Source organism: Simochromis diagramma, unplaced genomic scaffold (assembly GCF_900408965.1).
Source record: "Simochromis diagramma unplaced genomic scaffold, fSimDia1.1 OVJJ01000418.1, whole genome shotgun sequence".
Lineage (NCBI taxonomy): Eukaryota > Metazoa > Chordata > Actinopteri > Cichliformes > Cichlidae > Simochromis > Simochromis diagramma.
Genome location: NW_024387407.1, coordinates 1 through 27591, shown reverse-complemented (window position 1 = coordinate 27591; position 27591 = coordinate 1). Strand labels below are relative to the sequence as shown.

Below are 27591 nucleotides of genomic sequence, written 5' to 3'. Positions count from 1 at the left end.
GCCGGCACCGGGCTGTGGACGTGCTGGACATGGACCTGGACGATAGTGTGGCAGCCGCAGGACCAGACGAGGCAGGACCAGACGGTGGCTGCGTAGCAGGGCCAGACTAAGTCACCAGCAAAGCAGATGGTGGCATGGCAGCTGTAGGTGATGGAGTAGGTGGTGGCAGTGCAGGCGATGGCATGGAAACCACAGGGGTTGGTGCCGCAGGTGACGGCGTGGAAACCACAGGTGTTGGCACTGCATGCAACGGGGTGGAAAACGCAGGTGTTGGCGTTGCAGGCTGGATGGATCCCTCGGACTCTTCAGCGGAGGCAGACGATGGCTGAACGGGCCCCTCAGACCCTTCAGTGGAGACAGAAGACAACCGGAGCTAGGGCTGGGCCATATTATACCGTTCACGGTAATACCAGTACAATGTTAGGCAACGATAAGAACATGAAATATCGCGATATAATATGGGTAACACGCGCATGCACAGTGCCTTTGTTTTCATAAGCACATGGCTGAAAAAGCATGGTGGCAACGGAGAATGAGAAGGGAGAAAGCGGATCGTTGAGTGAAACGGATGAACCAGAATTAGTTTGTAAAAATGGTCCCACTTCAGTGATGTGGAACTGGTTTGGTGTTTGTGCGTCAGATACACAACAAAGCACATTTTGTTGTAGAACATGCAAGCAGGCCGTCGTTATTGCCGTATTTGTCGGACTAAGGCGCTCGTAAATCTGGGAGTAATCTGGGTCCTAAACTCCGTCAGCTTATAGCATGTTCTGACAGAGATTTCTGAAAAAATTCAAACGTACAGCTCTGCTATCACTTCCAAAATAAATGAAGACAGGAAACTAAACAGCAGTGACGTTTGTAAGGTTACTGAAGCTGGGCTAGCTGGCTTATAATGATGTGCTATGTGATCGCTACCGATACAGCTATGTTAGCATAACATAAACAGTGAAGCTAGATGATGAACTCTAACACTTTTCCATACGATAAAAGTTAACGTGAAGGTTCCTGATGGTTAGAGAAAAATGCAATCATGATTATGCTCAGGATATGTCAGCCCATTTCTACTGGAATTGCCTTTTGGTTTAACTTTCAGCAAGGAATTTGCATTTGCACTGTTAAATTTGTATATAGCTTTAATGCACATAAAAAAAAAGCTGCTTGTTTAATTGAAAATAAATGGATGGAGTTTTTTTGCGCTAGTAAAGTTGTGGAGTTGTATTTTCTCTCTCGTCAATTATATCGTCAGTTATATCGTTATTGCAAATTTTCAAATATATATCGTGATAAATATTTTTGGCCATATCGCCCTGCTCTAACTGGAGCACCCCCTCGAACCCTCCAGCAGGAACAGATAGCTGGCGCGGTCCATCCTTAACCCTCAGCTGATGCGGAGTGATGCTGGCCGGAAAGCCCAGTGGAAATAAGGAACTGCTAGAGCAGTTCTCATGAACTGCAAGCAGGAACAGATGACTGGTGTGGTTCTCCTGAGCTCCCAGCAGGAACAAACGGTGGCATGGAAGCCAAGGGGTGCTTGATTGGTTCACCCGAGCCTCCAGCGGGAGCAAATGCAGGACCAGAAGGTGCGGAGACCCCTGGCTGCATAGGTAACTGAGCAGGTGGAGGGACAAATGGCAGAGCTAGAGATTGAACTACAGGCAGAGTTAATGGTTGGGCTGTCGGCTGAGCAGATGACAAAGCTGAAAACTGAGCTAACAAGTGAGCTAATGTTTGCGTTATGGATAGGATTTGAAGATATATCAACTGCTGTAATGATGGTAGTAATGACGGGTGAGGTGGTGGTTAAACAGGTAGCTAAACTAGTTCTCCTGGGCCTCCGGAACATGAGGAAAATGGCTGGATGTTTTGTCCTTATAAGGTTGTAGCCTCTGTACATACATGAGCCTCGTTGCTATAGTTTTCCATTGCACATTTAGAAACCACAAGGTTCTCTTCTTCCAAGGTGCAAGACTGCTCACTTCTGCTTTTTACATGTTTAGTACACATGTTGATTCGTTAAAAGGTCATGCCCTATATGGAGCGACTGGAGATGTTGCTGAAGGGTCAAGCTGTATATGGTCTCAGAAAATGTCACACACACACACTCACACACACACATACACACGCTGACATTGCTCATACATGCTTGCCATGAATGTATGACTGTTTTCACTCAAATAAAAGGTGCTGTAAGGGCAGTCAGATTCGTAGTTCGCTGGGTTCAGGTGAAGAACCCTAAAATCTGGTTCAAGCTCCCCTTGCAAGTAAAATTACAAAGAGTGCTGTTTTGTCTTGTTTTGTTGCAGTTGGTTGGTCCCTGTATCAGCAGGGTTTGCCTGAAACCCAACATATACGATACCGTAGTCAGGGCACGCCACGGCTTCCAGCAGAGCTCCTCCTCTAGCTGGGCGAAAGCTGCCTCCAGACATTCGTGCGGGTCATGGTCTGCTGCGTAATGGTCACGATCTTCTGTCATGTGAAGGCTGTGTGGAGTAATGGTGGACCCAAAATGCAGACTCACGGAAACAAAAGGTGAACTTAAATAGAGCTTTAATGCTGGACGGCAAAAAAGAAAAACGGCTGAACTAGAATACCAACATTTGTGACTAAAAATAGACCTGCGGTAGAAATGTATCTAGGAGGATGCATGTGAAAATAAAGTATTACAACATTAGGCACGTGCATCCCCAGTTTTTTAAAAAAGACTGATAACACAACAGCAGCAGTGGTGATCATAGTTTATGGTTCAGCGTCTCGAGTACACCGAGTTGTTGAGCCTTCAAAGAGGTTACAGTTGTACTGGAGAAATCCCCAAACTTTAGGATACAAATTCATACAAAGACAGAAAGCCTGGTGAAATAAATTGCTGACACAGTTGGATGTTTAAAGTAAGGACATGAGTACAAATGTACTTACAGAGCTTTGTTGGAGGCTTTGACCACTGGCAGCAGCCTCAGAAGAGCCTCCTCTGAAGCAGAGTATTTCTGCAGGTCAAACACATCCAGATCTTTTTCTGATGACAGTAAGATGAAGACCAGAGCTGACCACTGAGCAGGAGACAGTTTATCTGTGGAGAGACTTCCTGATCTCAGGGACTGTTGGATCTCCTCCACTAGAGAACGATCATTCAGTTCATTCAGACAGTGGAACAGATTGATGCTTTTCTCTGCAGACAGATTCTTATTGAGCTTCTCCTTGATGTACTGGACTGTTTCCTGATTGGTCTGTGAGCTACTTCCCTTCTGCGTCAGCAGACCTCGTAGGAGAGTCTTATTGGGCTGCAGTGAAAGACCCAGAAGGAAGCGGAGGAACAAGTCCAGGTGTCCATTTGGACTCTGTAAGGCCTTGTTCACAGCACTCTGGTAGAAGTGTGTCTCTGCAGATTCTGTTTCTATGCTTGAATCTTGTTTTCTAAATAACTTGGACAATTTAAATTGTTGATGTTTAAGCAGATTGAGTCCAGAGTTGATGAATGTCAGATGGACATGAAGAGCAGCCAGAAACTCCTGAACACTCAGATGGATGAAGCAGAACACCTTGTCCTGGTACAGTCCTCTCTCCTCTTTAAAGATCTGTGTGAACACTCCTGAGCACACTGAGGCTGCTCTGATATCGATGCCACACTCTGTCAGGTCTGATTCATAGAAGATCAGGTTTCCTTCCTGCAGCTGATCAAAAGCCAGTTTTCCCAGAGACTCCATCATCTTCCTGCTCTCTGGACTCCAGTGTGGATCTGTCTCAGCTCCTCCATCATACTTGACCTTCTTCACTTTGGCCTGAACCACCAGGAAGTGGATGTACATCTCAGTCAGGGTCGTGGGCAGCTGTCCTTCCTCTCTGGTTCCCAGCACATCCTCCAGAACTGTAGCAGTGATCCAGCAGAAGACTGGGATGTGGCACATGATGTGGAGACTTCGTGATGTCTTGATGTGGGAGATGATCCTGCTGGCCTGCTCCTCATCTCTGAATCTCTTCCTGAAGTACTCCTCCTTTTGTGAGTCAGTGAACCCTCTGACCTCTGTCACCATGCCAATACATTGTGGAGGGATCTGATTGGCTGCTGCAGGTCGTGTGGTTATCCAGAGGCGAGCAGAGGGAAGCAGTTTCCCCCTGATGAGGTTTATCAGCAGCACATCCACTGAGGTGGACTTTCTAGGGTCAGTTAGGATTGTAGTTTTGTGGAAGTCCAGAGGAAGTCGACACTCATCCAGACCATCAAAGATGAAAACAACCTGGACGTCTTCAAAGCTGCAGATTCCTGCTTCTTTGGTTTCAGTAAAGAAGTGATGAACAAGTTCCACCAAGCTGAACTTTTCCTCTTTCAGCACATTCAGCTCTCTGAAAGTGAATGGAAATATGAACTGGATGTCCTGGTTGGCTTTGTCTTCAGCCCAGTCCAGGGTGTATTTCTGTGTTAAGACTGTTTTCCCAATGCCAGCCACTCCCTTTGTCAGCACTGTTCTGACTGGTTCATCTCTGCCAGGTGAGGCTTTAAAGATGTCTTCTTGTCTGATTGTTGTTTCTGGTCTGCCTGGTTTCCTGGATGCTGTTTCAATCTGTCTGACCTCATGTTCATCATTGACCTCTGCAGTCCCTCCCTCTGTGATGTAGAGCTCTGTGTAGATCTGATTCAGAAGGGTTGGGTTTCCTGCTTTAGCAATCCCCTCAAACACACACTGGAACTGCCCTTCCAAGTTAGACTTGAATTTAAGCTGACAGTTTTGAAGAGCCTCTGAATTTGAAACAGGAGATAAGATGATTGGCCACCTGCGGTTTATATAGTGCGAATAACTTTATTGATTCATTTGTTTCTTCTAGGCTGGACTACTGTAATTCATTATTATCAGGATGTTCTAAAAACTCCCTGAAAAGCCTTCAATTAATCCAAAATGCTGCAGCAAGAGTACTGGTTATTAATTATTGATTTACTTTGACCATTTTAAACAAATAGCATCCTGCACAGCACCGTATTAAAATATTTAATATCTTTAGTTCGTGGATATTGTGGGAATAAAATAAATTATTTTACTGCTACAATATAACTTTCAGTATTAACATTGCATTAACCAAATTACCTACAGCATTGATATTGCATTAAGATGTTTATTAAAGTCATTGGCATCAGATTAACAATTTTTATTTACAGGTGCAGCCATAATCATTGTATACACACATTGCATATTGTGCTCATTAAAAGAGTTAACGCCCAGTCAATGGAAGGTCATAAGCTTTGTTGAGCGCGATGTCTCAGTTGATATATTGTAGGTGACTGGAGTGACATAAGGTTAAATAGCACACACGCTTACAATACACAGGATTTAGAAATAGGCCAGGCCAAAGGCCTGAAATTCATTTAGCTTCTAACTGCATTTGAGTTTGCTTAGTAACAGATTACAGAAGACGAGTCAAGAAGAGGACAAGCCCACAAGGACCATCTGGGCCTGAAACTATTTGCCATGTATGGAAAAATGTGATAGAAAGAGGAACTTCTTTGTCTGCTTTTTACATTGACCATTATTGTAACTGATGCATGTGATGTTCATTGACGCAAGAAGGGGCGTAAACCCTGATGTATTAAAAACATTCTGAAATGCATTCTTGAGTGGAGATCTACGCTGATGTGTTGCAGTGTGCATCTTCCCGCGCATGTTCAATAAAGATGACTTCACTCTTCTGGGCCTCTCTTGGTTTGTTATATTCCTCAACATTTGATCATTTTCGGGACAATATCATTTTAGTATTTAAAATATGAATACATTTCTAAAAATTCTGGTTTGAAATGTAAGAGCCACTTGAAACCATAAAGAGTGAATGTCTAAATGTATTATAAGGTTCTAAAGCATGACACTTATCACTATTTCTGAGTCCAAACATTTTAGATAGTTTTATAGATTTTTTATAATCTGCTATGAACCATCCTCACATCTCATCTAAAGCTCTCTAACCACGTCCTCTGTTTTAATGTTGTTTGCTGTTACATGCAGTGAACTAAAGTTAGACATCATTAAAGCAAACCAAACCTTTCAATCATTGGAGCTCTGACTTTAGTCGTACTGCAAAGCTTAGACTACAGAGATACCACATGGAAACACTCAGAGCTCTGATTGGTCAGCTCAGGCTTCATGTGTTTCTGCCATACTGATGTCTATACAGACAAACAAATGAATTCTTACCTTCTGATAAATGTGATGAATCTTCCTGGGCTGAGGGACTTCCTGTTGGAGGAAAGTGCACCTTGAATCATGAACTGGTCTCTTTAAAAATAAAAAAAGCTTCAAAATAATGTAAATATAAAGTTTGTGCTAAAAGAATCTGATGGGAAAAACACAAAATTAAAAAGTCAGACTAAAACAGTTTAATGCATTTATAAAATAAATTGTGACGATGTCGTGTCTGCATACTGCACTCGGTGTTTGTTTCTTTTTCCTCTAACTGACCTTCATTCATTTTCTCCAAAATCGACCTCGCCACCTCCATAACTCGGTCTGAATATGCCTGCACCATCAGATCTACTGTTTTTAGTCTGTCTGCATTCTCCAGCTGGGACTTGTAGATTGTGGGTAAATCACCTCCAGGTTCATACTGCAGGTAAAAGTGGAAATGCTTCAGCTCCTCCTCTCCCATTTCTTTCAACATTTCCAGCAGCTGCACTGGTAAAGACTTCTCCATCTCTGATCTGGAAAACATGAGAGCGTGTGAATAACAGTCTCATCACATCTACTTTTTACTTATTTAGTATATTTCACAACAGATTACATATTTAATCTGGATTATGGGAAAAACATCACATACTGAATGATAATGAATCAATGAGTAGATCTGATACAACAAAAACTGACCCAAAAGCACAGTGACACATTTAACAGCACCCTCTGGTGGTCATACATATTTAATTTAATGTAACTTCAGGTCCAACACTGCTGTTAATATATAAATGAAAGAGAAAGTGAATGAACTGATCAAACTGTCAACAGAAAACAAAGAGAGCTTACAGTCTTTAGAAAACTGCTTAGAATCGGCTGAAGTCTCTAAAACATGAAATATGAAGTCAAATAAAGAAAATGAAAGCAGAGGACTCCAGAAAAAGATTAACATTAAAATGTTTTATTGTGGTCTTCATATATACTGGCACCTGTTTACCATGAGATTTATAAATCTGCTATAGAGTCAGGAATGTGGCACCAAGAAGGAATTCATCATAATCACAGTTACAATATAATTATGTGATGATGGGAAAACTCTGGTCCTTATTCAAATTCAATTTTACACACACAACCATACACAGTATGACATGAGGTGAAATGCTTATAGCTGTGCAATGCCCGACCATTAAATGACAGTAGTTTTACAGTAAGATATACAAATTTACAGGTTATTACAAAATTTAGAGATTTAACTTAAAAATTTACAGTAAAAATATGCAAATAACAGTTTACATAAGAGATTATTAGTCAAAAGAGATTATAAATTCTAAGAGATTATAAATTATAGGAAGTGTGCAAAAAGAAAAACCAGAGTGTGTGTGGTGATGTGATGTGTGTGGGAGAGTCCAGTCCTACACCTGGTTCAGGGCCCGAATAGCCTGGGGGAAGAAGCTCCTCCTCATTCTCTCTGTTTTGGCCTTGAGGGAGCGGAAGCGCTTCCCAGACCTCAACAGTGAGAAGAGTCCATTGTTGGGATGGGGGAGGTCGATCATAATCCTCCTGGCTTTGGACTTGCACCGCTTGGTGTAGATGGACAGCAGGTCAGGGAGCTCTGATTGAATGATGCGTTCGGCTGAGCGCACCACTCTTTGCAGATCTCGTCTGTCCTGCTTGGTGCTGTTCCCAAACCAGGTGCAGATGTTTCCCGTCAGGACGCTCACGATGGTGCAGGAGTAAAAGTTCTTGAGCACCTTCAGTGGCAGATGGAAGTCTCTAAGTCTTCTCAGGAAGAAGAGACGCTGGAGGACTTTCTTAACCAGGGTGCTGATGTGACAGGACCATGACAGGTCCTGAGTGATGTGGACACCCAGGTATCGGAAACTGTCCACTCGCGTACCACTGAATATGAGGGGCTTGTAATTCCTCGCCTTCTTTGTAGTGAAGTCCACGATCAGCTCCTTAGTCTTGCTGACATTTAGGAGGAGATTGTTCTCCTGGCACCAGGTCTCCAGGTTCCTAATCTCCTCCAGGTAGGCCGTCTCGATGTTGTCGGAGATCAGGCCCACAACAACAGTGTCGTCAGCAAACTTGACAATGGAGGTGGTGTCTGATGTGGCTACACAGTCATAAGTGTACAGTGAGTACAGCAGGGGGCTTAAAACACAGCCCTGAGGCACTCCAGTGCTGAGTGAGATGGAGGGGGAGACTTGTTTTCCCACCCTCACTGATTGGGGTCTGTCTGTGAGGAAGTTGAGGATCCACTGACACAGTGATGAGCTGAGTCCTAGATCCGTCAACTTGGTGAAAAGCTTAGAGGGAATTATTGTGTTGAATGCTGAACTGTAGTCCACGAACAGCATCCTAACATAATTCCCTCTGCCAGTGTCCAGGTGACTCAGGGATGTGTGGAGCAGGTGAGATATGGCATCGTCTGTGGAACGATTAGTTCGGTAAACAAACTGAAGTGAGTTGATGGTGGCAGGAAGTGAAGAAGTGATGAATCTAATGAGCTGCATCTCCTCTGTTAAAGCACACGAAAACAGAAGAAATGACGTGATGCTGCTGGGAGTTACATCACAGACTAGCAGCATTTAGTTATTCAGCATATATTTAATCCTTATTATCTGCTCCTATCAGCTTTGTTTACCTCTGACAACAAGAACATTTAGCCAACAGTCGTGAAATTATGAACAGTCATCAGCACGGTCACCTATATTGTCCTTTAGTGCTGGAGCAGCAGGAACACAAGTTAATCTGCAATCTCTTTTTCTCTCAAAAAGTGACAGCAGTGTTCACACTTCCTGCTCTGACTTGGCTTCAGGATGTCTAGAGGCAAGAATCAAGCGCATGCAAAGGTAGTAAGTGCATCAGTGGTCATGTGCTCAGCACGCTGAGGAAGAGTGGCTAAAGGAGCTGCTACGGAGCATCGCAGTTGTAACGCAGTTTCGTGTGATTAAGTTGTGTGTTGATGAACCCTTAAGTGTTATTTCCTTTGACGGCTAACTGGTATGATAATGGCTATAACTGTTTGCGAATGTTAAAGTTATGTCTCAGTATACTGATACCATGTTGGAAGGGTTACTTAATTATTTAGTACTATCTCCCGTGATGATTACATTGGTTAAAGAACTTTTCTATTGTTTATTGTTTAGGTTAATTGTTTCTACCTTGCCATGTTCTTGCCTTACTACTAGCACCAAATTTGGATTAAGCCTGCCAAGCTATGATGCAAACAATTCTTCTCTGGAACTTAATTAATGAGAGTTAGGGACTGCTGCAGTCTTTCTGGCTGAAGACTTAAGTCAGACTTGTATGCCCAGCACTTCCAGTGTATATATTCTACAAGCAGACTGTGTTATTTAAACACCAAATATTCACCGGCTTCACTTACTGATCCAGGATTCAAAGATGATCAGCAGAGTCAATGTGTTGGAGAATCAGTTGTTCCAGTTCATTCAAACACAGCTGCAGTCAGAGAAACAGATGCAGAGACAGAGGAACATTGTGTGATGAAGAAGAGTTCAGCTTTCTTCTTCAAACTGTACAGACACTGGAGACAGCAGTGATGCTTTCAGTGACCATGTTCCTGTTAATCACAGTTACAGTTTTTACAGGATGATTTACTGAAACTGTTTGAAAACACATCTTTGTTATTGTTACTGTTTACCTGTTTAGTACTTTTTTCTGTATTGAGTGTGTTGTAGAAAGTAAGACCTGAAGTTCTTTTATTTTGAGACTAAACATGTTGGACAACAAGACAGAATCAGAACAATCAAATATAAACCTGCAGACCCACAGAGCTGAAAACAAAGCTGTCTCTGCACAACTCCCTGTTTAAGCAGGGGAAGTAGTTTCTAGTTTCATAGAGTTCGTCAAATTCCTGTGGTAACAGTCATGTGACTGTTAGTAGCTCAGAGAGGTGTTACAAAACAGGAAGTGGGGTTGCTAAGCGGTTGCTATGTTTCTGATGTCACACAGACTATGAGCTGGATTATAAACCAGAGAAACCTCAGGCTGCTCTTCCTGCTCAGGTCAAAGGTCATCTTTCTGCCACCTGTTTACTGAGTGTTGTATGTCTTAGCGGTATTGCACAATGCCTTCTAATACAGGCTCTGTTTACTATTCTACTGATTTTTGATTTAAATATGATGAACTCACCCAATGTGGGAGGAGAATGTAAGAACTTAAAAATCGAACACGCAAACTTAAATATTTAAATTTAGAAATTATAGTTCTGGAGTGTGAGACTATGATGGAATGAAATAATAGTTTTTTCTCTGACGCTTTTAAGGCCTTTTAAAATAAAGATTCTGTTGGTTTTAAAGTAGCGGTAACTGACAGTGGCCAATTACAGGGCTCTAGACTGCGACCAAATTTCTCAAAGGTGCGACTAAAAAAAATCCTAAAAAAAGTCTCTGTAATTCTGAAAGTTTCCGTGTGTTCAACAACAGACACACATTATACTCATATTGTGGTCTAAATCAATCAGAAATGCCAAGCCTAAGGTAAGATGTTCAGTTTGAAGCCTTTGAGGCACTTTAATTTTAGATTTTCTTTTTATTTAATATATCTTGAGATGTTTTAAGTTTAAATTTCATCTCTGAAGCACTTTTTCAGTACTGTAATTTTTCAGACTATAAAGCTATCCCCCCGGCATTACGCGTCCATATTTTCTTTTCAAACTTCACTGCAGTGTGTTTCACACCTCAAACCTTTAGTAGACAATTAAACAAATAAAATTAAACTGCAATAAATTACAGGTAGCAAAAAAAATAAACTGCTAACTTTTTTACGCTACATCTACACCTACCCAGGCTTTTTTGAAAACAGAGCTTTTTGAAAACTCAGTTTTTGTGTTTACGTGTGGACGAGGAATACAGAGTTCGTCTTGCAATGTCAAAGGTATGTGTCTTTTTTTCACGTCACGCTGTGCGCCACATTATTTTTTACATGAGATGAATTTCTACAATGGTTTATAGAGACAAAATACTGTTACTGTTAATCTTACTATATGCAGTTTTTACATGCTTACATATACATGCAGTTACTGTCCCTCCATTTAGAAAGACAGAGGCATCACGGTGTAATTATTTTACATGTAGTTGTTTTTTCCTGTGTAATAATATTCAACATTGCTATCACTACATTTTTCAAAAGTACCTCTTTGTGCAAAATGGGTTCAAAAACATAAACAACTGTGGGATACTGTTTGTCTGTGATTTGGAGAGGGGGAACACTTGTTGCAGGATCAGCCTGATATTATTTGTATCCCTCTTTACTGTATAAAGTGTTGAGATTTGAAATATATTTTGAATGCGTATTTGTTGATTATATTGTTTTATGTATAAAAGAAGGCCAGCTTTAAGACTAGACTCTGTTTTTGCAGACTATGAGCTCCAGACAGAGTGAAACTAAGTTCAGACAGAAGGGTGACAGGTTGCCCTGGCAACAGATTTTAGAAAGAGGAAGTTATTGCAAGCTGCACAGGACGTTTTAGTGCACAGGCATATTAATAAAATCAGACACAGAAAAGAGGAACTGAATAGAAGAAGTTTTGTGTGTAATGAAACTGTGTGTGACATATGTGACATCGAGAGGTACATAAATAACCTGGCTTCCTGTTTTCTGCTTGAGACTGGCTGATGTGAGCAAGCGTTTCTGTGTGTGCTCAGTCTCCATATCCCGGGATATGTAAATAAAGATCTTTTTTAAAAGTAAAAGACCACTTTTGAGCCGTGTCTTTTTGGCCCTAAGAATCAAAAGAACCGTTTTTAACAAGAGGTAACATCTCCAAAATTTCAGAAGTAGTAAGATGTTCAGTTTGAAGCCTTTGAGGTACTTTTAAGTTTTATTTAATATATCTTGAGATGTCTATCTCCAAAATTTCAGGAGTAGTTAGTCTTTATAAGAAGTGTTTGTGAACTAAAAATCAAGAATGTGAAATACTGTTTGTCCGTGATTTGGACAGCCCAGCGCGCATTCCCGACACAGGGAAACAAATTCTCCCAGGGAGACCTACCTCGGCACTTGTGCAGGTGAAGCCAAAAGCAAGATATGCTTCATCATATTTTCTAGTCTTTGGCTTGGAAGCAATTTCAAAAACCTGTGTCTGTTGCCATCTTCTATACACAAACCAAAGATCATCTACAGTGGAAATAAGTATTTACACCTGCTTAGAGACATTTAATGTTAACCAACACACACGCACGCACACACACACACACACACACAGGCACTCACAAACCTCAAAAGGAGGAAGAGTTTTTAACGGTCTGCCTCATTGGTCCAGCTGTGAGTCTCTTACCATGAACTATGGAGCAGCAGATTTGTGCTGCACACAGCTGATGGTAGTGAGGAAAACATTACAGACTGCTTCACTTACCTTCACAGGGAGATTCACATGGAAACGATCAGCATCAGTCACAAACACCAAGTTCAGGAAAGAGGAACTTCGAGCAGGAAGGAAACACCCAGAGAGCCGTCCACAGGCCACCATCACAGCAGTGGTGTGTTGTAACTTCTGAGAGACAAATGTATTACATAAAATGTATGAACTAAATGTCTTTGAAACTTATAGAAGAACATTTTCTATTTATTTTCTATTATTCATTTGATCCTGTAACTTATTTTTGTGCATAGATGGGCTGTAAAAATCTCACAAAGCTGAAAACAGGCTTATTTTTGAGTTCACAAAAAAGCTTACTTACACAGATGAAGTGTATTCACAGCGAATTAGTATATTTTACTTAAGCTTAATAATCAGAATAATGCTTGATCTCTTAAAATAAATGAAATCATACCTTTCTACTAAAACTGTTTATGTTGTTCTCCACCTTTTCCTTACCCGACCAAACCCTGCAGGATTAACCTGAGTGTCCGAGTCCTGATTATTGTTGATGTGTTATAAACAGTGTTGGTCAAGTTACTTGAAAAAAGTAATCAGGAACTAATTACTGATTACTTCCCCAAAAAAGTAATCTAGTTACTTTACTGATTACTTATTTTCAAAAGTAATTAATTACTTAGTTACTTAGTTACTTTTTAAAAACATGATTTACAACCTGAATAGGTGATAAAGCGATAGATCTTTCAGCCCAATTCTACTTTTTCTACATAATCCATCATACAAAATGTAATCAAATGGAAAAGTCTCTTTTTAAAACTTGTTTTATTAGTTTTAATCTTTTAGCTTTATTCATCAAGCAAAAATGAAATTATATCCAACATTCTCTGACTGGAAGAAATGTATTTAACATTTAAACCTATTTTCTGCACATTCCAGCACATAAAATAAAATATTTTTTCTGTTTACACTCAGTCTTTCAAATAGATGCAAGTAAAACACAGCAGAAAATAAATAAAATCAAAGACTCAGCAGTCCTGTTGCTCTATTTTCACCTGTAAAGCAGGAGTAGGGTAGGCGGAGGTTTACCCTGGTGCAGGTGTGCCGCAGCGGTCAGTGGAAGAATCCGCGAGTTTCTCTGTGAGTTTCCCATCACGTCGTAGCTACTCGGTGCTTGCTTGGAAGTTTAGGGATTTTTTTCGCTGTAAAAAGAAGTTTTCTTCCCACGCACAACGGACACTAATGTTTTTGTCACTTTTTATGGAATCAAACTCAAAGTAAGGTCAGTACTTCCACGCTTTAAACGCTGCACGCTCATACTCTCTCCCGCACTCGATATATTATCCATTGTTGATCTGCACACAGCTGTTGTCACGAACGTCGCACTCGCTTACGTCACTGTCATGAGACATTCTCGCAAAAAATCCTGGTTTTAGTAACGCAGTAACGCAGCGTTCCTACGGTAAAGTAACAGTAATCTAATTACCGTTTTTGCAATAGTAATCCCTTACTTTACTTGTTACTTGAAAAAAGTAATCAGATTACAGTAACGCGTTACTGCCCATCTCTGGTTATAAATATTATTGTTTTATTGTTATTGACTTTATTCTTATTAAATAAATTTCCATTTAAAATTGTTCAAAGTTAGCATTGTGTTCGTACATGTTAAAAGTACCTGTAAATAAAATGAGTTCAGTGACAAATGTCTGTCCACTGGACAATAAACCCGACCACATCTGAATTCAGAGAGCAAAATGCCTCAAACTAATACACTGCTGTGTGTTTATCTTCACGGAAATGTGGCTGAATGACAACATCGCCCACGTGGCCATTCAGCTATCAGTGCGGACAGAGACGCCGGCACATCTGGAAAAGCACACGGCGGTGGCCTGTGTGTTTATATCAATACAATACAATACAATATAATTTTATTTATATACCACATTCAAAATCCCGAGGGCACAAGTGCTTCACAGTAATATGGAGAGTCAACATGAGTCAATAACAGGGTACAAATCGGGCACTAGCACAAACAGGATAGAGGCATTAACAGACCAGGAGAGTTAGATAAATACAAAATCTGCTAAGAAGACAAAAACAGCAGTAAAATTAATAATAAAATAATAAATTTCATAAAATCCAATTAAAGAACGAGATCGCGGATACAAGCGGCGGAAATGAGCTTCCTCCGAAGGGTGGCTGGCCTCTCCCTTAGAGATAGGGTGAGAAGTTCGCCCATCCGGGAGGGGCTCAGAGTAGAGCCGCTGCTGCTCCACATCGAAAGGAGCCAGCTGAGGTGGTTCGGGCATCTGACAAGGATGCCCCCTGGGCGCCTCCTGGGTGAGGTGTTCCAGGCATGTCCCACCGGGAGGAGGCCCCAGGGCAGACCCAGGACACGCTGGAGAGATTATATCTCTCGGCTGGCCTGGGAACGCCTTGGTGTTCCCCCGGAAAAGCTGGAGGAGGTGGCTGGGGAGAGGGAGGTCTGGGCCTCTTTGCTTAGGCTGCTGCCCCCGCGACCCGGCCTCGGATAAAGCGGATGAAGACGGATGGATGGATGGATGGACTAATTAAAGATTTAAAGTTTAAAATTTAAAAGATTTAAAAGGGTATTAACTGGTCAGGAAAGCCAAGTCAAATAGATATGCTTTCAATCTTGATTTAAAGGATTGGATAGAATCCAAGGCTCGAATAGAAGCAGGGAGGCTATTCCAAAGGTTGGGTGCAGCTGAAGCAAAGGCACGATCGCTAGTGATGTGCGATACCACTGATTTCCTTTCCGATCTGATACCAAGTAATATTCAGGGTGGTATCGACGATACTGATCCGATACCGATACTTTGTACAAAAACTTATTTTATTTATTGTATCTCAAATTATAGCATCATAATGATTACAGAACATCAGATTACTTGTTCTTATCACTTAATAATGCAGAGTTCATCATATAGAAATAAAAAACTGAAGTTGTGCGCTATTTGAACACCTTGCCTGCCTGCAGCACTAAAGGACTCCGTGAGAGACGTCTGCCTCGCCCTAGCAGCACCTGTCCCTCTCCTCCTCTTCAGTTCGCCTCAACATACGCTCGTCATATTCTGTGATATGATTTACTCTGAGGTGTTTGACAAGGTTAGTGATGTTGCCAAAACCATACATGCCAACCCTCCCGATTTTTCCGGGAGAATACCGAATTTTAGTGCCCCTCCCGAAAATCTCCCGGAGCCACCATTCTCCTGAATTTGTCACGATTTTCCACCCGGACAACAAAATTGAAAAATCATATTGCAGAATTCCAGCCAATTCCAGTTTCCGAAAATGGCGGCAGCGACTTAGTTTTGATATTACTCTTATTTCTCTCTCTGGGTCGCAAAAAAACTTTTAACATATTTTCAGGTGAGAACATAGCTGTGTAAACTTCAAATATCTGAGCCGATCGACACATCGTTTTCAAACCCCCGCGGCCTTTCGCTACTTGGGTTAAACATGATATATAAGTCACTTTGATAACTTAAAAATGTTATTGTTTGGCCTCTTCAGTGTTTTATTTGTTCGGTTTGGCTGAGATTAAAGTTATTAGATTAGATTCAATTAAATTTAACTTTATTAATCCCTCGGGTGGGTTCCTCCGGGGTTTTCACCCAGCTGAATAAACGTAAAACAGAAAATGATTGAACAGAAGAGTTTACGCCAGCGCCCGGTTATATTTTAGATAGCAAGGAGCAGACAGCAGAGTTTCACTCCACCGACGGAGCCTGTGACGTACTACCCGGCTTTCTTTAGACCGCGAAGGCCGGGTCCTCAGGTGGAAGCAGCCTCTGAATTTGGACACCCCCGCTGTTTCCGGGCCGGCCAATAATAACGGTGACATTTAATGTATTTTATCCGATAAATAAACCCTGTAAAATGTATTTATCACCCCCCCAACAGCCCTTTTGAATGTCTCCCTAGTATGGCCACAACACCTCACTCTTGGAGCACTTTTTTGCCACATGTATCGCAAACCACGTCTCAGCTGTTTGTGAAGGTAAGTCCGCACATGACTCCGATAATGCTCAGCCATTGTTGTGAGTGCGCACGCCAAGGGGCTGCGAGTTATTATACAGCCGTATTTCACACATGACTATGAAAGGCGGAAGAGGAAGTAGTTCCTTTGAATGTAGACAATCCGAATGTTATAGTTTCTTTCCACTGTGTTCCTGTTAATGATAAACTACAAATTTACTCTAAATTACTAAAATATCGATATTTTAATGTGAGAATCGATTCTAGAACATAAATGATTGGTATCGGAGGAATCGATATTTCAGGATCGATCCGCACATCACTAACGATCGCCTCTGGTCTTCAGTCTAAACTTAGGTTGGGCCAGGAGTAATTGACCTGATGATCTTAATGCACGACAAGGAGTGTACAGATTAGTGATGGGATGTCTGGCTCTTTTTAGAGAACCGGCTCTTTCGACTCCAAACCGGCTCTTCAGGTTGTTTTGTTGCTTTAATTAAGTTTTTTAATACAATAATATAAAATTATGCACAAAAGGAATTACTAATGTAAAAAAAAAGTGGTTTTATTTACATATGTTTATATATAAATATATACAGTGGCCCCTAGAGACAAAACACGTACAAACTCCAAAAAGCACGTACAAACTCTAAAACACATTTCTAGCATTAACTGAACTTCCAAAACAGAGCTACCTAGATCACTTAAATTACACAATTGAAAGCATATGTGTATTGTTTGTGTATTTATACACAAGCACTCATATATATTCAAATAATTAAAAAAAAAAAAAGTTCATTTACCTCTTACTACCACACACCGGTCGTTGGTACTTGCTGGCTTGTGTAGCCTCTAGGTAACAAAAGCTCAACACTGCGCCTAGCATTCTGGAGCACTTCTGTTGTCTTTTGTACATGTTTTGGAGTTTTTACGTGCTTCTGAGGCTACGTTCACTCCTGTTAGGGTTCAAATATTAAGGAGGGATACAGGAGGTAATCCAAATAACAACACTGATCCGGCCGGGTGGAGTCAAACGATGATTTTAATGAACACACGTGTGGGAGATATACACTGCAAAACATCAGCTGTAGATCTCTCTTTAACTGTCATGTCATGGTACGTCCACACGTACACGGGTATTTTTGAAAACAGAGATTTTCTGTTTTCGTTTTAAAAAATAATCCCATCCACGTGTAAATGCAGAAATGAAGGAAAACGCTGCTAGGAGCATGACAAAGCAACAGGTGCCGATATATTCCTAAACGTGTAGAAATGTTGGCCAATCAGAAGTCTAGAAGCCTCGGTGGGAAATAGTAAACAAAGATGGGGCGTAGAAGCAGAACCGAGTCGTATGTGTGGAGGGACAGTAACTGTGTGTGTATATGTAAGCATTTAAACACTGCAGAGAGTACAATTAACAGTAACAGTATTGTAGAAATTCATTTCACCGAAACAAAACGTGGCGCACAGTGTGACGTCAAAAAAGGCGCAGATCTTTGACGCTGCATTTTCTCCGTTTTCCTCATCCATGCGTAAATGCAAAAACGGAGTCTTCGAAAATATCCACCCTGACAGGCGTTTTTAGAAATCTCCATTTTCAGTGACCGAAAACACCGTTTACGTGGATGTAGCCTGAGTTTTTATGTGTTTTGGAGTTTTTACGTGTTTAGTAGCACAGGAACAGAGCGGGAGGGAGAGAAAGAGAGCCAGGGACAACAACGTCACATTAGAAAGGTATAGTAATCATCCACAACTATTTTCAGTTGCAGATGATAAAGGATTCAGAAAGTTTATTCATGCAGGTCCATATGACAGAGAATATGCATGTTCTTTTTGTTAAGTGTGCCTATGCCAAAAGGCACACTTATTACTATTGCTCAGATTTATTATTATTAAGTGTGCCTATGCCAAAAGGCACACTTATTACTATTGCTCGGATTTATTATTCTTATTATTATTATTATTATTATTATTATTATTATTTTCCTTTTTCAGCCTGAAATTTTCGCACGTAACTCATCCCACAGTTTTGACACAAGCTTCATATATGTTATATCATTTTGTGCGGCTGGATCAGGAATGGTGTGCTATGACTTTTGGTGTTTATTACTTCTATAGTTTTTTAAATATGAATATTTTAATGCTAGTTTTTTCCCATTGAAATGAATGGGAAGTAAAAATGAAACTTATCCTGTTGAAACTTCATTTGTGGTGTGTTGGCTCACTCTAGTGGTATGTCGGGAGTAGTACGGCCTGTCTACCCTTATTTGGATTAACGCAATGACGACACTATCAACGGCGCGCGTCTCTCCGCCCCTCCTCCGGGTTTGAATTTGACCTTAGAAGTGACTTCCACGCGTCTCTTCGCCTCCGGTTTGAAATTGATCTTTGAACGTGATTTTCTGAAGTGTTCGGTAAGACAGCGTAAGCTTTGACAAGGTAAGTCCATATCTCTCCCTCTGTTTGAAATTTAGCTTTGAAAGTGATTTTTTTATGCCTGTCTGGGCGATTTCTTTGTCTGTCGTGGTCATGTTCGGCACGCTGCTAAAGCTAGCTAGCGGATATTGAGCATAGGTAAGCCTCTCCGGCTTGAAAATGACTTTGAAAGTGATTTTCTGTGTCTGGACGCTGATATCTACAAAATGATGGTGTGGTTAGCACTTGGATGTCACTTTATTCCAGAGGTATCGTTTGTAATTAAAACTTTTAAGAAGCGAAGTGATTTTTTTTTTTTTTTGTATGTGTATCTTGGCGATCGCATTTCACGCCCTTTGTCTCGGTGGTGGCTAGCTAGCGGATATTGAGCATAGGTAAGCCTCTCCGGCTTGAAAATGACTTTGAAAGTGATTTTCTGTGTCTGGACGCTGATATCTACAAAATGATGGTGTGGTTAGCACTTGGATGTCACTTTATTCCAGAGGTATCGTTTGTAATTAAAACTTTTAAGAAGCGAAGTGATTTTTTTTTTTTTTTTGTATGTGTATCTTGGCGATCGCATTTCACGCCCTTTGTCTCGGTGGTGGCTAGCTAGCGGATATTGAGCATAGGTAAGCCTCTCCGGCTTGAAAATGACTTTGAAAGTGATTTTCTGTGTCTGGACGCTGATATCTACAAAATGATGGTGTGGTTAGCACTTGGATGTCACTTTATTCCAGAGGTATCGTTTGTAATTAAAACTTTTAAGAAGCGAAGTGATTTTTTTTTTTTTTTTTTGTATGTGTATCTTGGCGATCGCATTTCACGCCCTTTGTCTCGGTGGTGGCTAGCTAGCGGATATTGAGCATAGGTAAGCCTCTCCGGCTTGAAAATGACTTTGAAAGTGATTTTCTGTGTCTGGACGCTGATATCTACAAAATGATGGTGTGGTTAGCACTTGGATGTCACTTTATTCCAGAGGTATCGTTTGTAATTAAAACTTTTAAGAAGCGAAGTGATTTTTTTTTTTTTGTATGTGTATCTTGGCGATCGCATTTCACGCCCTTTGTCTCGGTGGTGGCTAGCTAGCGGATATTGAGCATAGGTAAGCCTCTCCGGCTTGAAAATGACTTTGAAAGTGATTTTCTGTGTCTGGACGCTGATATCTACAAAATGATTGTGTGGTTAGCACTTGGATGTCACTTTATTCCAGAGGTATCGTTTGTAATTAAAACTTATAAGTGGCGACTGTCGCCGCGTCCAAAACAATAGCTTCGTTGTAGCCGCGTTTCACACCTCTTTTTCTGTTTTTATAAGGCGTTAACTACAGCAGCCTTTAACACCTCAACTCTTGCTTCAGCCAAGGTAAGTGCCCCCCTTATATTTTCTATGTGTGTGTTCAGCTGATATCTAGAAAATTGGTGTGTTTAGCGCTGGATGCCATTTTATTCCAGAGCCGTTGTTTGTAATTAAAACAAAGAGACAAAGAGGAACTTTACTGTTTGGAAGGGAGTAAAGTTCCTCTTTGTCTCTCAGTGGGACATTTCAACCATACAGTACAAGGCTACATTTCAGCTTTACAAGCCAATCAGTTTGCTAATTGTTCTTGTGAGATTTGTTTGCAAAGTTTAAGGTGTTAAGTAGGAGCTGTGACCATCTGGGTCTGCTTGCTGCTGGCATTTTGCCAGAGCCCCAGCAACAAGACCGCCTCCCAGCAACGAGACTGCCTGTCAGCCTTGCAAGGTACCCAATATTCCAATTACTCTATAACAAAACTGTTGTGGGCAACAAGACTGTCTCCTAGGTTTGCAAGCCAATCACTTTGCCAAATGTTCTTGTAAGATTTGTTTGGAAAGTTTAAGGTGTTAAGTAGGAGCTGTGAACATCTGGGTTTGCTTGCTGCTGGCATTCTACCAGCGCCCCAGCAACAACACTGCCTCCCAGCTTTGCAAGGTAATTACTTTCCCAATTACTGTACACCAAAATGGAGTAATTGTCGTGGTCAACAAATCTGCCTCCCAACTTTCAAGGTAATCACTTTCCCAATTACAATATACAAACTGTTATGGAACTTTACTTAACAAAGCCTTAAGACTGGGTAGTGACACTATCAATATGTCTATTTAAAGAAAAGAGAGATTTTTTTTTTTTTTTTTTGGTTCTTGTAGTCATCTTGTGTATCAGAGGGTTAAAATAAAAAAATTGCTGGTATACATCAGAATTTTTGATTCATTTACTGTTTGTCGATTTACTGCATTGTAAAGTCTTTTGGTTACCAATGCAGCTACCTGGTTATTATGCTTGACTTAAAATGAAAGCTGGGTCTGATCACATGCTTGAAATGCCAACAATTAATATTCTGTTAATTTTCTGCTGACATTCTACCAGATGCCGAGAAAAAATAAAAGATCCCAGGCACAAAAGAAGCGCTGGAAACCACTTGACCTGGTCGATCCTGCTGTCCCAATGCTCACTGGCCACAACCAAGATGAGGCAGTCAGTAGTTTTCCATCTGACCAGGTAATGAAGATATGGTAGTGATCACAGACAGTTGAACAGTTTTCGAAACACGTTTGAGACAGTTAAGAACACCTACCCATACAGTTTAGGATTGTTTGTTATAATGTCACACAATTGGCATAACAGTGCATGGTATGCAGAGCATTTAAATGAAATGAATGTGTCAGGTCACTTAATGTCTTCTATACCCTTTTTCCCGGGTTAGCAGATAGCACCAGCAAGGTTATCCTTGGAAACACAGGATAGACCCACCTCCTTATGTTCCCCAGGTATCAAGGTAAATATCAAAAAATATTCCTCTATTAAGAATTTACAATAGACAATTACATGTTATAGACATATTCATGGTTACATCTCAGCATTATGCAAACAGCAGGGATTTTTTTTTTTATTGCTTTGTAAGTTTAGTAACCACTACTGTTCAGTATCAAATATTCCATTCTGTTTCAAATCTGTTAGTAGGTTTTATAATTTTGACTAACTGTACATAACCTCTCATCAGATTTCAGATACACGTCCACTAGAAAAACGATCTGTTACCCAACTGGCATACCAGTTCATGCCATGCATTGCATTTTAGAGTGAAATTAATGTGTCAGGTCACTTAATGTCTTAACATTATATACTGTTTTTCCTGGGTTAGCAGACAGCACCAGCCAGGTTGTCCTTGGTAACGGAGAATAGACCCACCTCCTTATGTCCTCCAGGCAGCAAGGTAAATTTAAAAAAATGTCTTCCCCCATTAAGGATTTATAGTGGACAGTTACATTACCATTAAATGTTAAAGACATATGGTTACATGTTAGCATTATGCAAGCAAGAATTTTGTTGTATCCCCTTTGTTAGTTACGTAACCACTACTGTTCCATATTTTCGTTAAAGTTTCTAAAGTTACACTCACTTTCAAATCTCTTAGTAGTTATGCAAACAGCTGGGATTTTTTTTATTGCTTTTTTATTTTTTATTGTAAGTTTAGTAATCACTACTGTTTCATGTTTTCTTTAAAGTATCCAGTGTTACACTCCGTTTCAACTCTGTTAGTAGGTTTTTATAATTTTGATTAACTGTATGTAACCCATTATCAGATTTCAGACACTCGTCCACCAGCAAAACGAGTCTGGGCAACTGATGATTTCCACACGGCATCAAATTCTCCACTTACAAAGGTATGTCCACAAATGTCTATAACAAATTAGTATACATGTGATCTTTGCTGTATAATCACCGGGGTTGATATTTAGTCTTTCACCTTAAGTATGCTTGCTAACTCGTACTAAATATATTAAAATGTTAGACTAAACATGTACATTTGTAAATTTCTTTCTTCAGATTCCTAAAATGCAGACATCTCAACAACTATTTCTGTCTATTTAGCTATTTCTATATATGTATATATTGTTCAGAAAAAAACGTTTATACCATTTAATACTTTAAGCTTCACATAAATTGACATCCACAGTGAAAAGCAGTGCAAATAAATACAAACATGGCTTTGTGACACTCATCTTTTATCAAGATGGATGTCAGTGTATTCTGTTTCAATCACATTTAACCTGTAACTGAATTTTGTGTAATTTCTTTACAAAATGTAACACAACTATGAAACGTATTTTTATGGCACATGTACAGAACCATCTGGTTTAATCTGAAATTAGTGAACGAATTACATCTAATTTAAGAGCATCTGAGATCCTCTTACGAATAATACATAAACAGGATTTCCTTTCATATATTTGTATTTAGGCTGCAATTTAGTTGATGTTTGAAGGCCCGCAGCAACCTAAAATAATGTGTTATACTGAAAGTAATTAACTGCTTTGAAAATATGAGGAGCAGAAGGTACAGATATGACCTTTGTTAAAGGTCATTAAAAAAAAAACAGCACTCAAGCAAATTACAGATATCTAAAATATTTGTCATTTTTACTTCCCACCTCTGCTCTCTCTCACTCACTCTCACTGTTCCTGTCACTGTCTTTCTGCCTTTCTCTTTCTGGCATATCTGATGCTGTTTATCTTCAGATTATGCTATACTATGATTGATGAGTGATATAATTTGGATTAATTTGCCTGAACATTGCTTAATTATTTTAACATAATTAAAAATGGTAAATGGCCTGTATTTGTATAGCACTTTACTTAGTCTCCAAGGCTCCCAAAGCGCTTTACACTACGTTCAGTCGTTGACACTTAAAAAAATAAAAACACAACATTTTTCTACATTATTGCAGCAACACTTAAATGTATTTTATTGTTGCTCAACCTTGAAACACATATCATAAAATGTTTAACAATAATATGTGTCACCTTTGCATTTCTTGATCAGCCTTTCCATGACACAAATGAAGACCTACTGACGGAGGAGCTACAGAGCAACACAGTTCAGCCCTTTTGGAGTGTCAGTGCAACTCATTGTCAGAGTGATGAAAGGTACCCAGAATTCTCTCGAAATCATCAGTGCACATGTAATGCCCTCACATTCCTGGCCTACCTTAATGAGGAATACCAGTTCAACACAGCCATACTTGATAAGGTCCTTGAACAGGGAGATGCACTCTACTGTTGGATTAAAACAAATCTTCTGCAGGAGAAGCGTTATACACACGATCATCTGACCATGGAGGACCTGCCCAAAGAACTTCATACTGACATAAATGTCTACAGTGTGAAAATGGATGACGTAAGTTATGGATATGTGGCAGCAGCAGAGAACAGTCCTCAAAGAACAGAGTGGTGGTTGCCTCTTGCTAGTCGCCTTGTATGTCTGTCAACAGATGTGAACTTTGCTTTGCTCATGGTCTCACCTGAGTGCATTGCGGTTTTCCGTGACAAATCTGGGAGGTATGGATTATTTGATTCACATTCAAGAAGTGCAGCGGGTTTACGTCAGCCAAATGGAACAGCAGTCATGCTCACTTTCACTCATGTGAATGACCTGATCACCCACGTGCATAACCTTTTTCAAAATCAAGGCAAGCATGCACGATATGAGTTTGTGCCTGTTTCTTTCAAAACAGTCAGCACTCACACGGAACCCCCTGGACAGTCAACTCAGGCAACACCAGCTACATCATCAACACAAAATGATGAACCACAAATCACGAATCCCACTGCGCAAATGCCTGAACCAGAATCAGCCAAAACTCACATGACGATGTTAGACAATACTTTAAACTCACCAGATGACAAAATGGCTAAAACCCCCCGAACAGCAAGAAATGTGAGCAAATTAAATAAACGACGACGTCGGAAAGCTATTCATCAAGCTCAAACAAGTCAGAGGGAGTATGTAAAAGCTAAAGACAAATCTTCAACTGAAGAAGTGGCAAAGAAGACAAACAAAAAAAGACACAACAGAGAACGATATGCCTCCTGTCGTGAATTTCGAATGAAAAGATTACAGGCTATGAAAACTCAATATGCTGAAAACTGTCATTACCGTAAACAAAGACTGTTATCAGCCAAAAAATATTACGCAAATCCTCATATTCAAGAAAAAGTAAAAGCCTGCAAGGTGAAGAGATACCAAAGTGATCGTCATTTTCAACAAAAAATGAGAGACTACATTATCAGAAGATATACTACGGATCCCGACTTTCAAATCAGACAGAAAAAATATGTGGTTCACAAGTACAACACGGATACCAGCTTTAAAACCAGACAGAAGCAATATCTGGTCCAAAGGTACAACACGGATACTGACTTTAAAACCAGACAGAAGCAATATCTGGTCCAAAGGTACAACACGGATACTGACTTTCAAACCAGACAGAAGCAATATCTGGTCCAAAGGTACAACACGGATACTGACTTTCAAACCAGACAGAAGCAATATCTGGTCCAAAGGTACAACACGGATACTGACTTTCAAACCAGACAGAAGCAATATCTGGTCCAAAGGTACAACACGGATACTGACTTTCAAACCAGACAGAAGCAATATCTGGTCCAAAGGTACAACACGGATACTGACTTTCAAACCAGACAGAAGCAATATCTGGTCCAAAGGTACAACATGGATACTGACTTTCGAACCAGACAGAAGCAATATCTGGTCCAAAGGTTACAACACGGATACTGACTTTCGAACCAGACAGAAGCAATATCTGGTCCAAAGGTACAACACGGATACTGACTTTCGAAGCAGAATGAAAAAATACATGGGCCAGAAATACAGAGAGGATCATGTCAGAGAAAGGAAGAGTGCATACATAAGAACAAAATATGCATCTGATCCAAACTACAGGCACAAACAGAAAAAATCACTTTATGCCAGGTATCACAATGACTCACAATTCAGACTGCACCATATACAGCGCTGTGCCCAGTACCAGAGACACAAAATGGCTACCACTGCATCTTTTGCCATTTACAAAAAGTTGTGTGCACAGAGAATAAAGAAGAAATACAGACGACTAGTAACACAGTTCCAGCAGGGTCCACAGTCTGAAGCACAGCCCCAGCTTGTAGTGAACAGTGTGATGCAAGCAGCCACATTAGCTTTCCGTGAAGCCATTCAGTTAGGACCCACCCATGTCTGTACAGTGTGCCACAGAACTCTGTTTCCTAATCAAGTTAAACACTGCAAAAGATCAAAGTATGTTACTAATAGTAACATTGTTGCCACTTGCTTGACAGGAAATTTGTCCATGTTTGTGACAGGGAATGCTCAGCTAATTGTACTTTCCCAAAACAAAGAATCGAAGAGTGGATTGCTACAACTGTGACAACCACCTACAAAGAGGCAAGATGCCATCTGTCGCAAGTAGCAAACAATTTAGCACTAGCAACCATTCCAATTGAACTGAGTCGATTAAATGTACTAGAACGACAACTGACTGCTAAAATTCTCCCGTTTGCAAAAATAATTGCATTACCAAAAGGACAAGCAAAGAGCCGTACATGGGGCTGTTGTTTGTGTACCATCGGATGTGGAAAACCACAGTAAACTGTCTTCCCAGACCTAACAGTGAAGCCCAGCTCCTGCAGGTACAACTGAAGAGACACATCAGATTCAAAGGTTACCAACACTTCTACACTGTAAACATGAAGAACGTCAGTTAGCGGGATTATCAAAGCTAAAAGAGATGCATTCAGAATACAAAGATGTATCTATTGATGATGAAGCTACTTTTTGCTGATCCCACAAGTAATCAGATAATCGAGACGGAACATGACACTGCTGATGCGATATTCAAGATGCACTGCCTAGAAACTTCGACCAGCAAATTGTACCAGAAAGATAGAACCACTGACGACACAACAGCTGGACTGCTTGAGCAATGTCTATGATGTAAACAAAACTAATGGAGCCTGAACGTTCAAATGAAGAGCCCTTACAAGATATGGAGAAAAGAAAAGGAAGAACTTCGACCTGGTCTTGTTCTAGACCACTGTATGCAACCACCAGAGATATAGCACAGGACATTTTATCATATGGTGAAGGAATATTTAGCATTGCAACCCGCGCACGGAAATAGACCTGTTGGCTTCTTTCTCTGTCCTAAACTTGAAGCCATGGCCTTTCCTGTGCAGTTCCCAACTGGACAGAACACATTAGATGAAGCCAGACAAGTTAAACTTCCCCACAGCATGTATTTTAATACACGGCTGTTCTCTGCAGACACACGGTTTGCAACTGACCAAAGCTACCTATTCTTTGCACAGTTTGTAACAGAAACACACATGGCTACAAACAGCATGTCCATCCAATTGCGCAAAGGAAGGCAATCACCAAGGATGGGCGTAAAATTCTAACAGAATGCTTTCATAAATAAAGACGAAGTGGAAGAAACTGATAAATAACAAAGACGCAACACGCTTCATGAAACCTCTGAGGAGGTACTCCAGCCTATTGGGAGAAGGCAACTGAAAGACCTACCTGCTATGGTCAGACAGTTAGGAAAGCCTGACTTTTTTCTCCTGACATTTGTCAGCTGCTGAAATGCGCTGGCCTGAGGTTGTTGAGGTCATAAAAACTCAACAAGGTGAACAGGTGGATTTTTTCACAACTTGACTGGAACACAAAGTGTGAACTTCTCCGAAGCAACCCTGTCACTGTGATGCGATTGTTTGAAAAAAGAGTTGATGCACTAATGACACACTGATCCTGTCCCCAGCACAGCCCATCGGTGAAGTAGAAGATTACTTTTATCGAGTGTTTCAGGCC

General features: G+C 40.5%; 1 protein-coding gene across 1 annotated transcript; it reads left to right on the top strand.

Moving 5' to 3' along the window:
- Window positions 1-18615: 18615 nt before the first annotated feature.
- On the top strand, window positions 18616-26101 carry LOC120720745 (the record flags this gene model as incomplete). Its single annotated transcript, XM_040010515.1, has 7 exons — window positions 18616-18927; window positions 20221-21423; window positions 21629-21700; window positions 22067-22138; window positions 22509-22589; window positions 23749-25430; window positions 25540-26101. Coding segments are annotated over exons 2-7 (2601 nt in total), but the record flags the coding sequence as incomplete, so codon positions are not given.
- Window positions 26102-27591: the final 1490 nt, after the last annotated feature.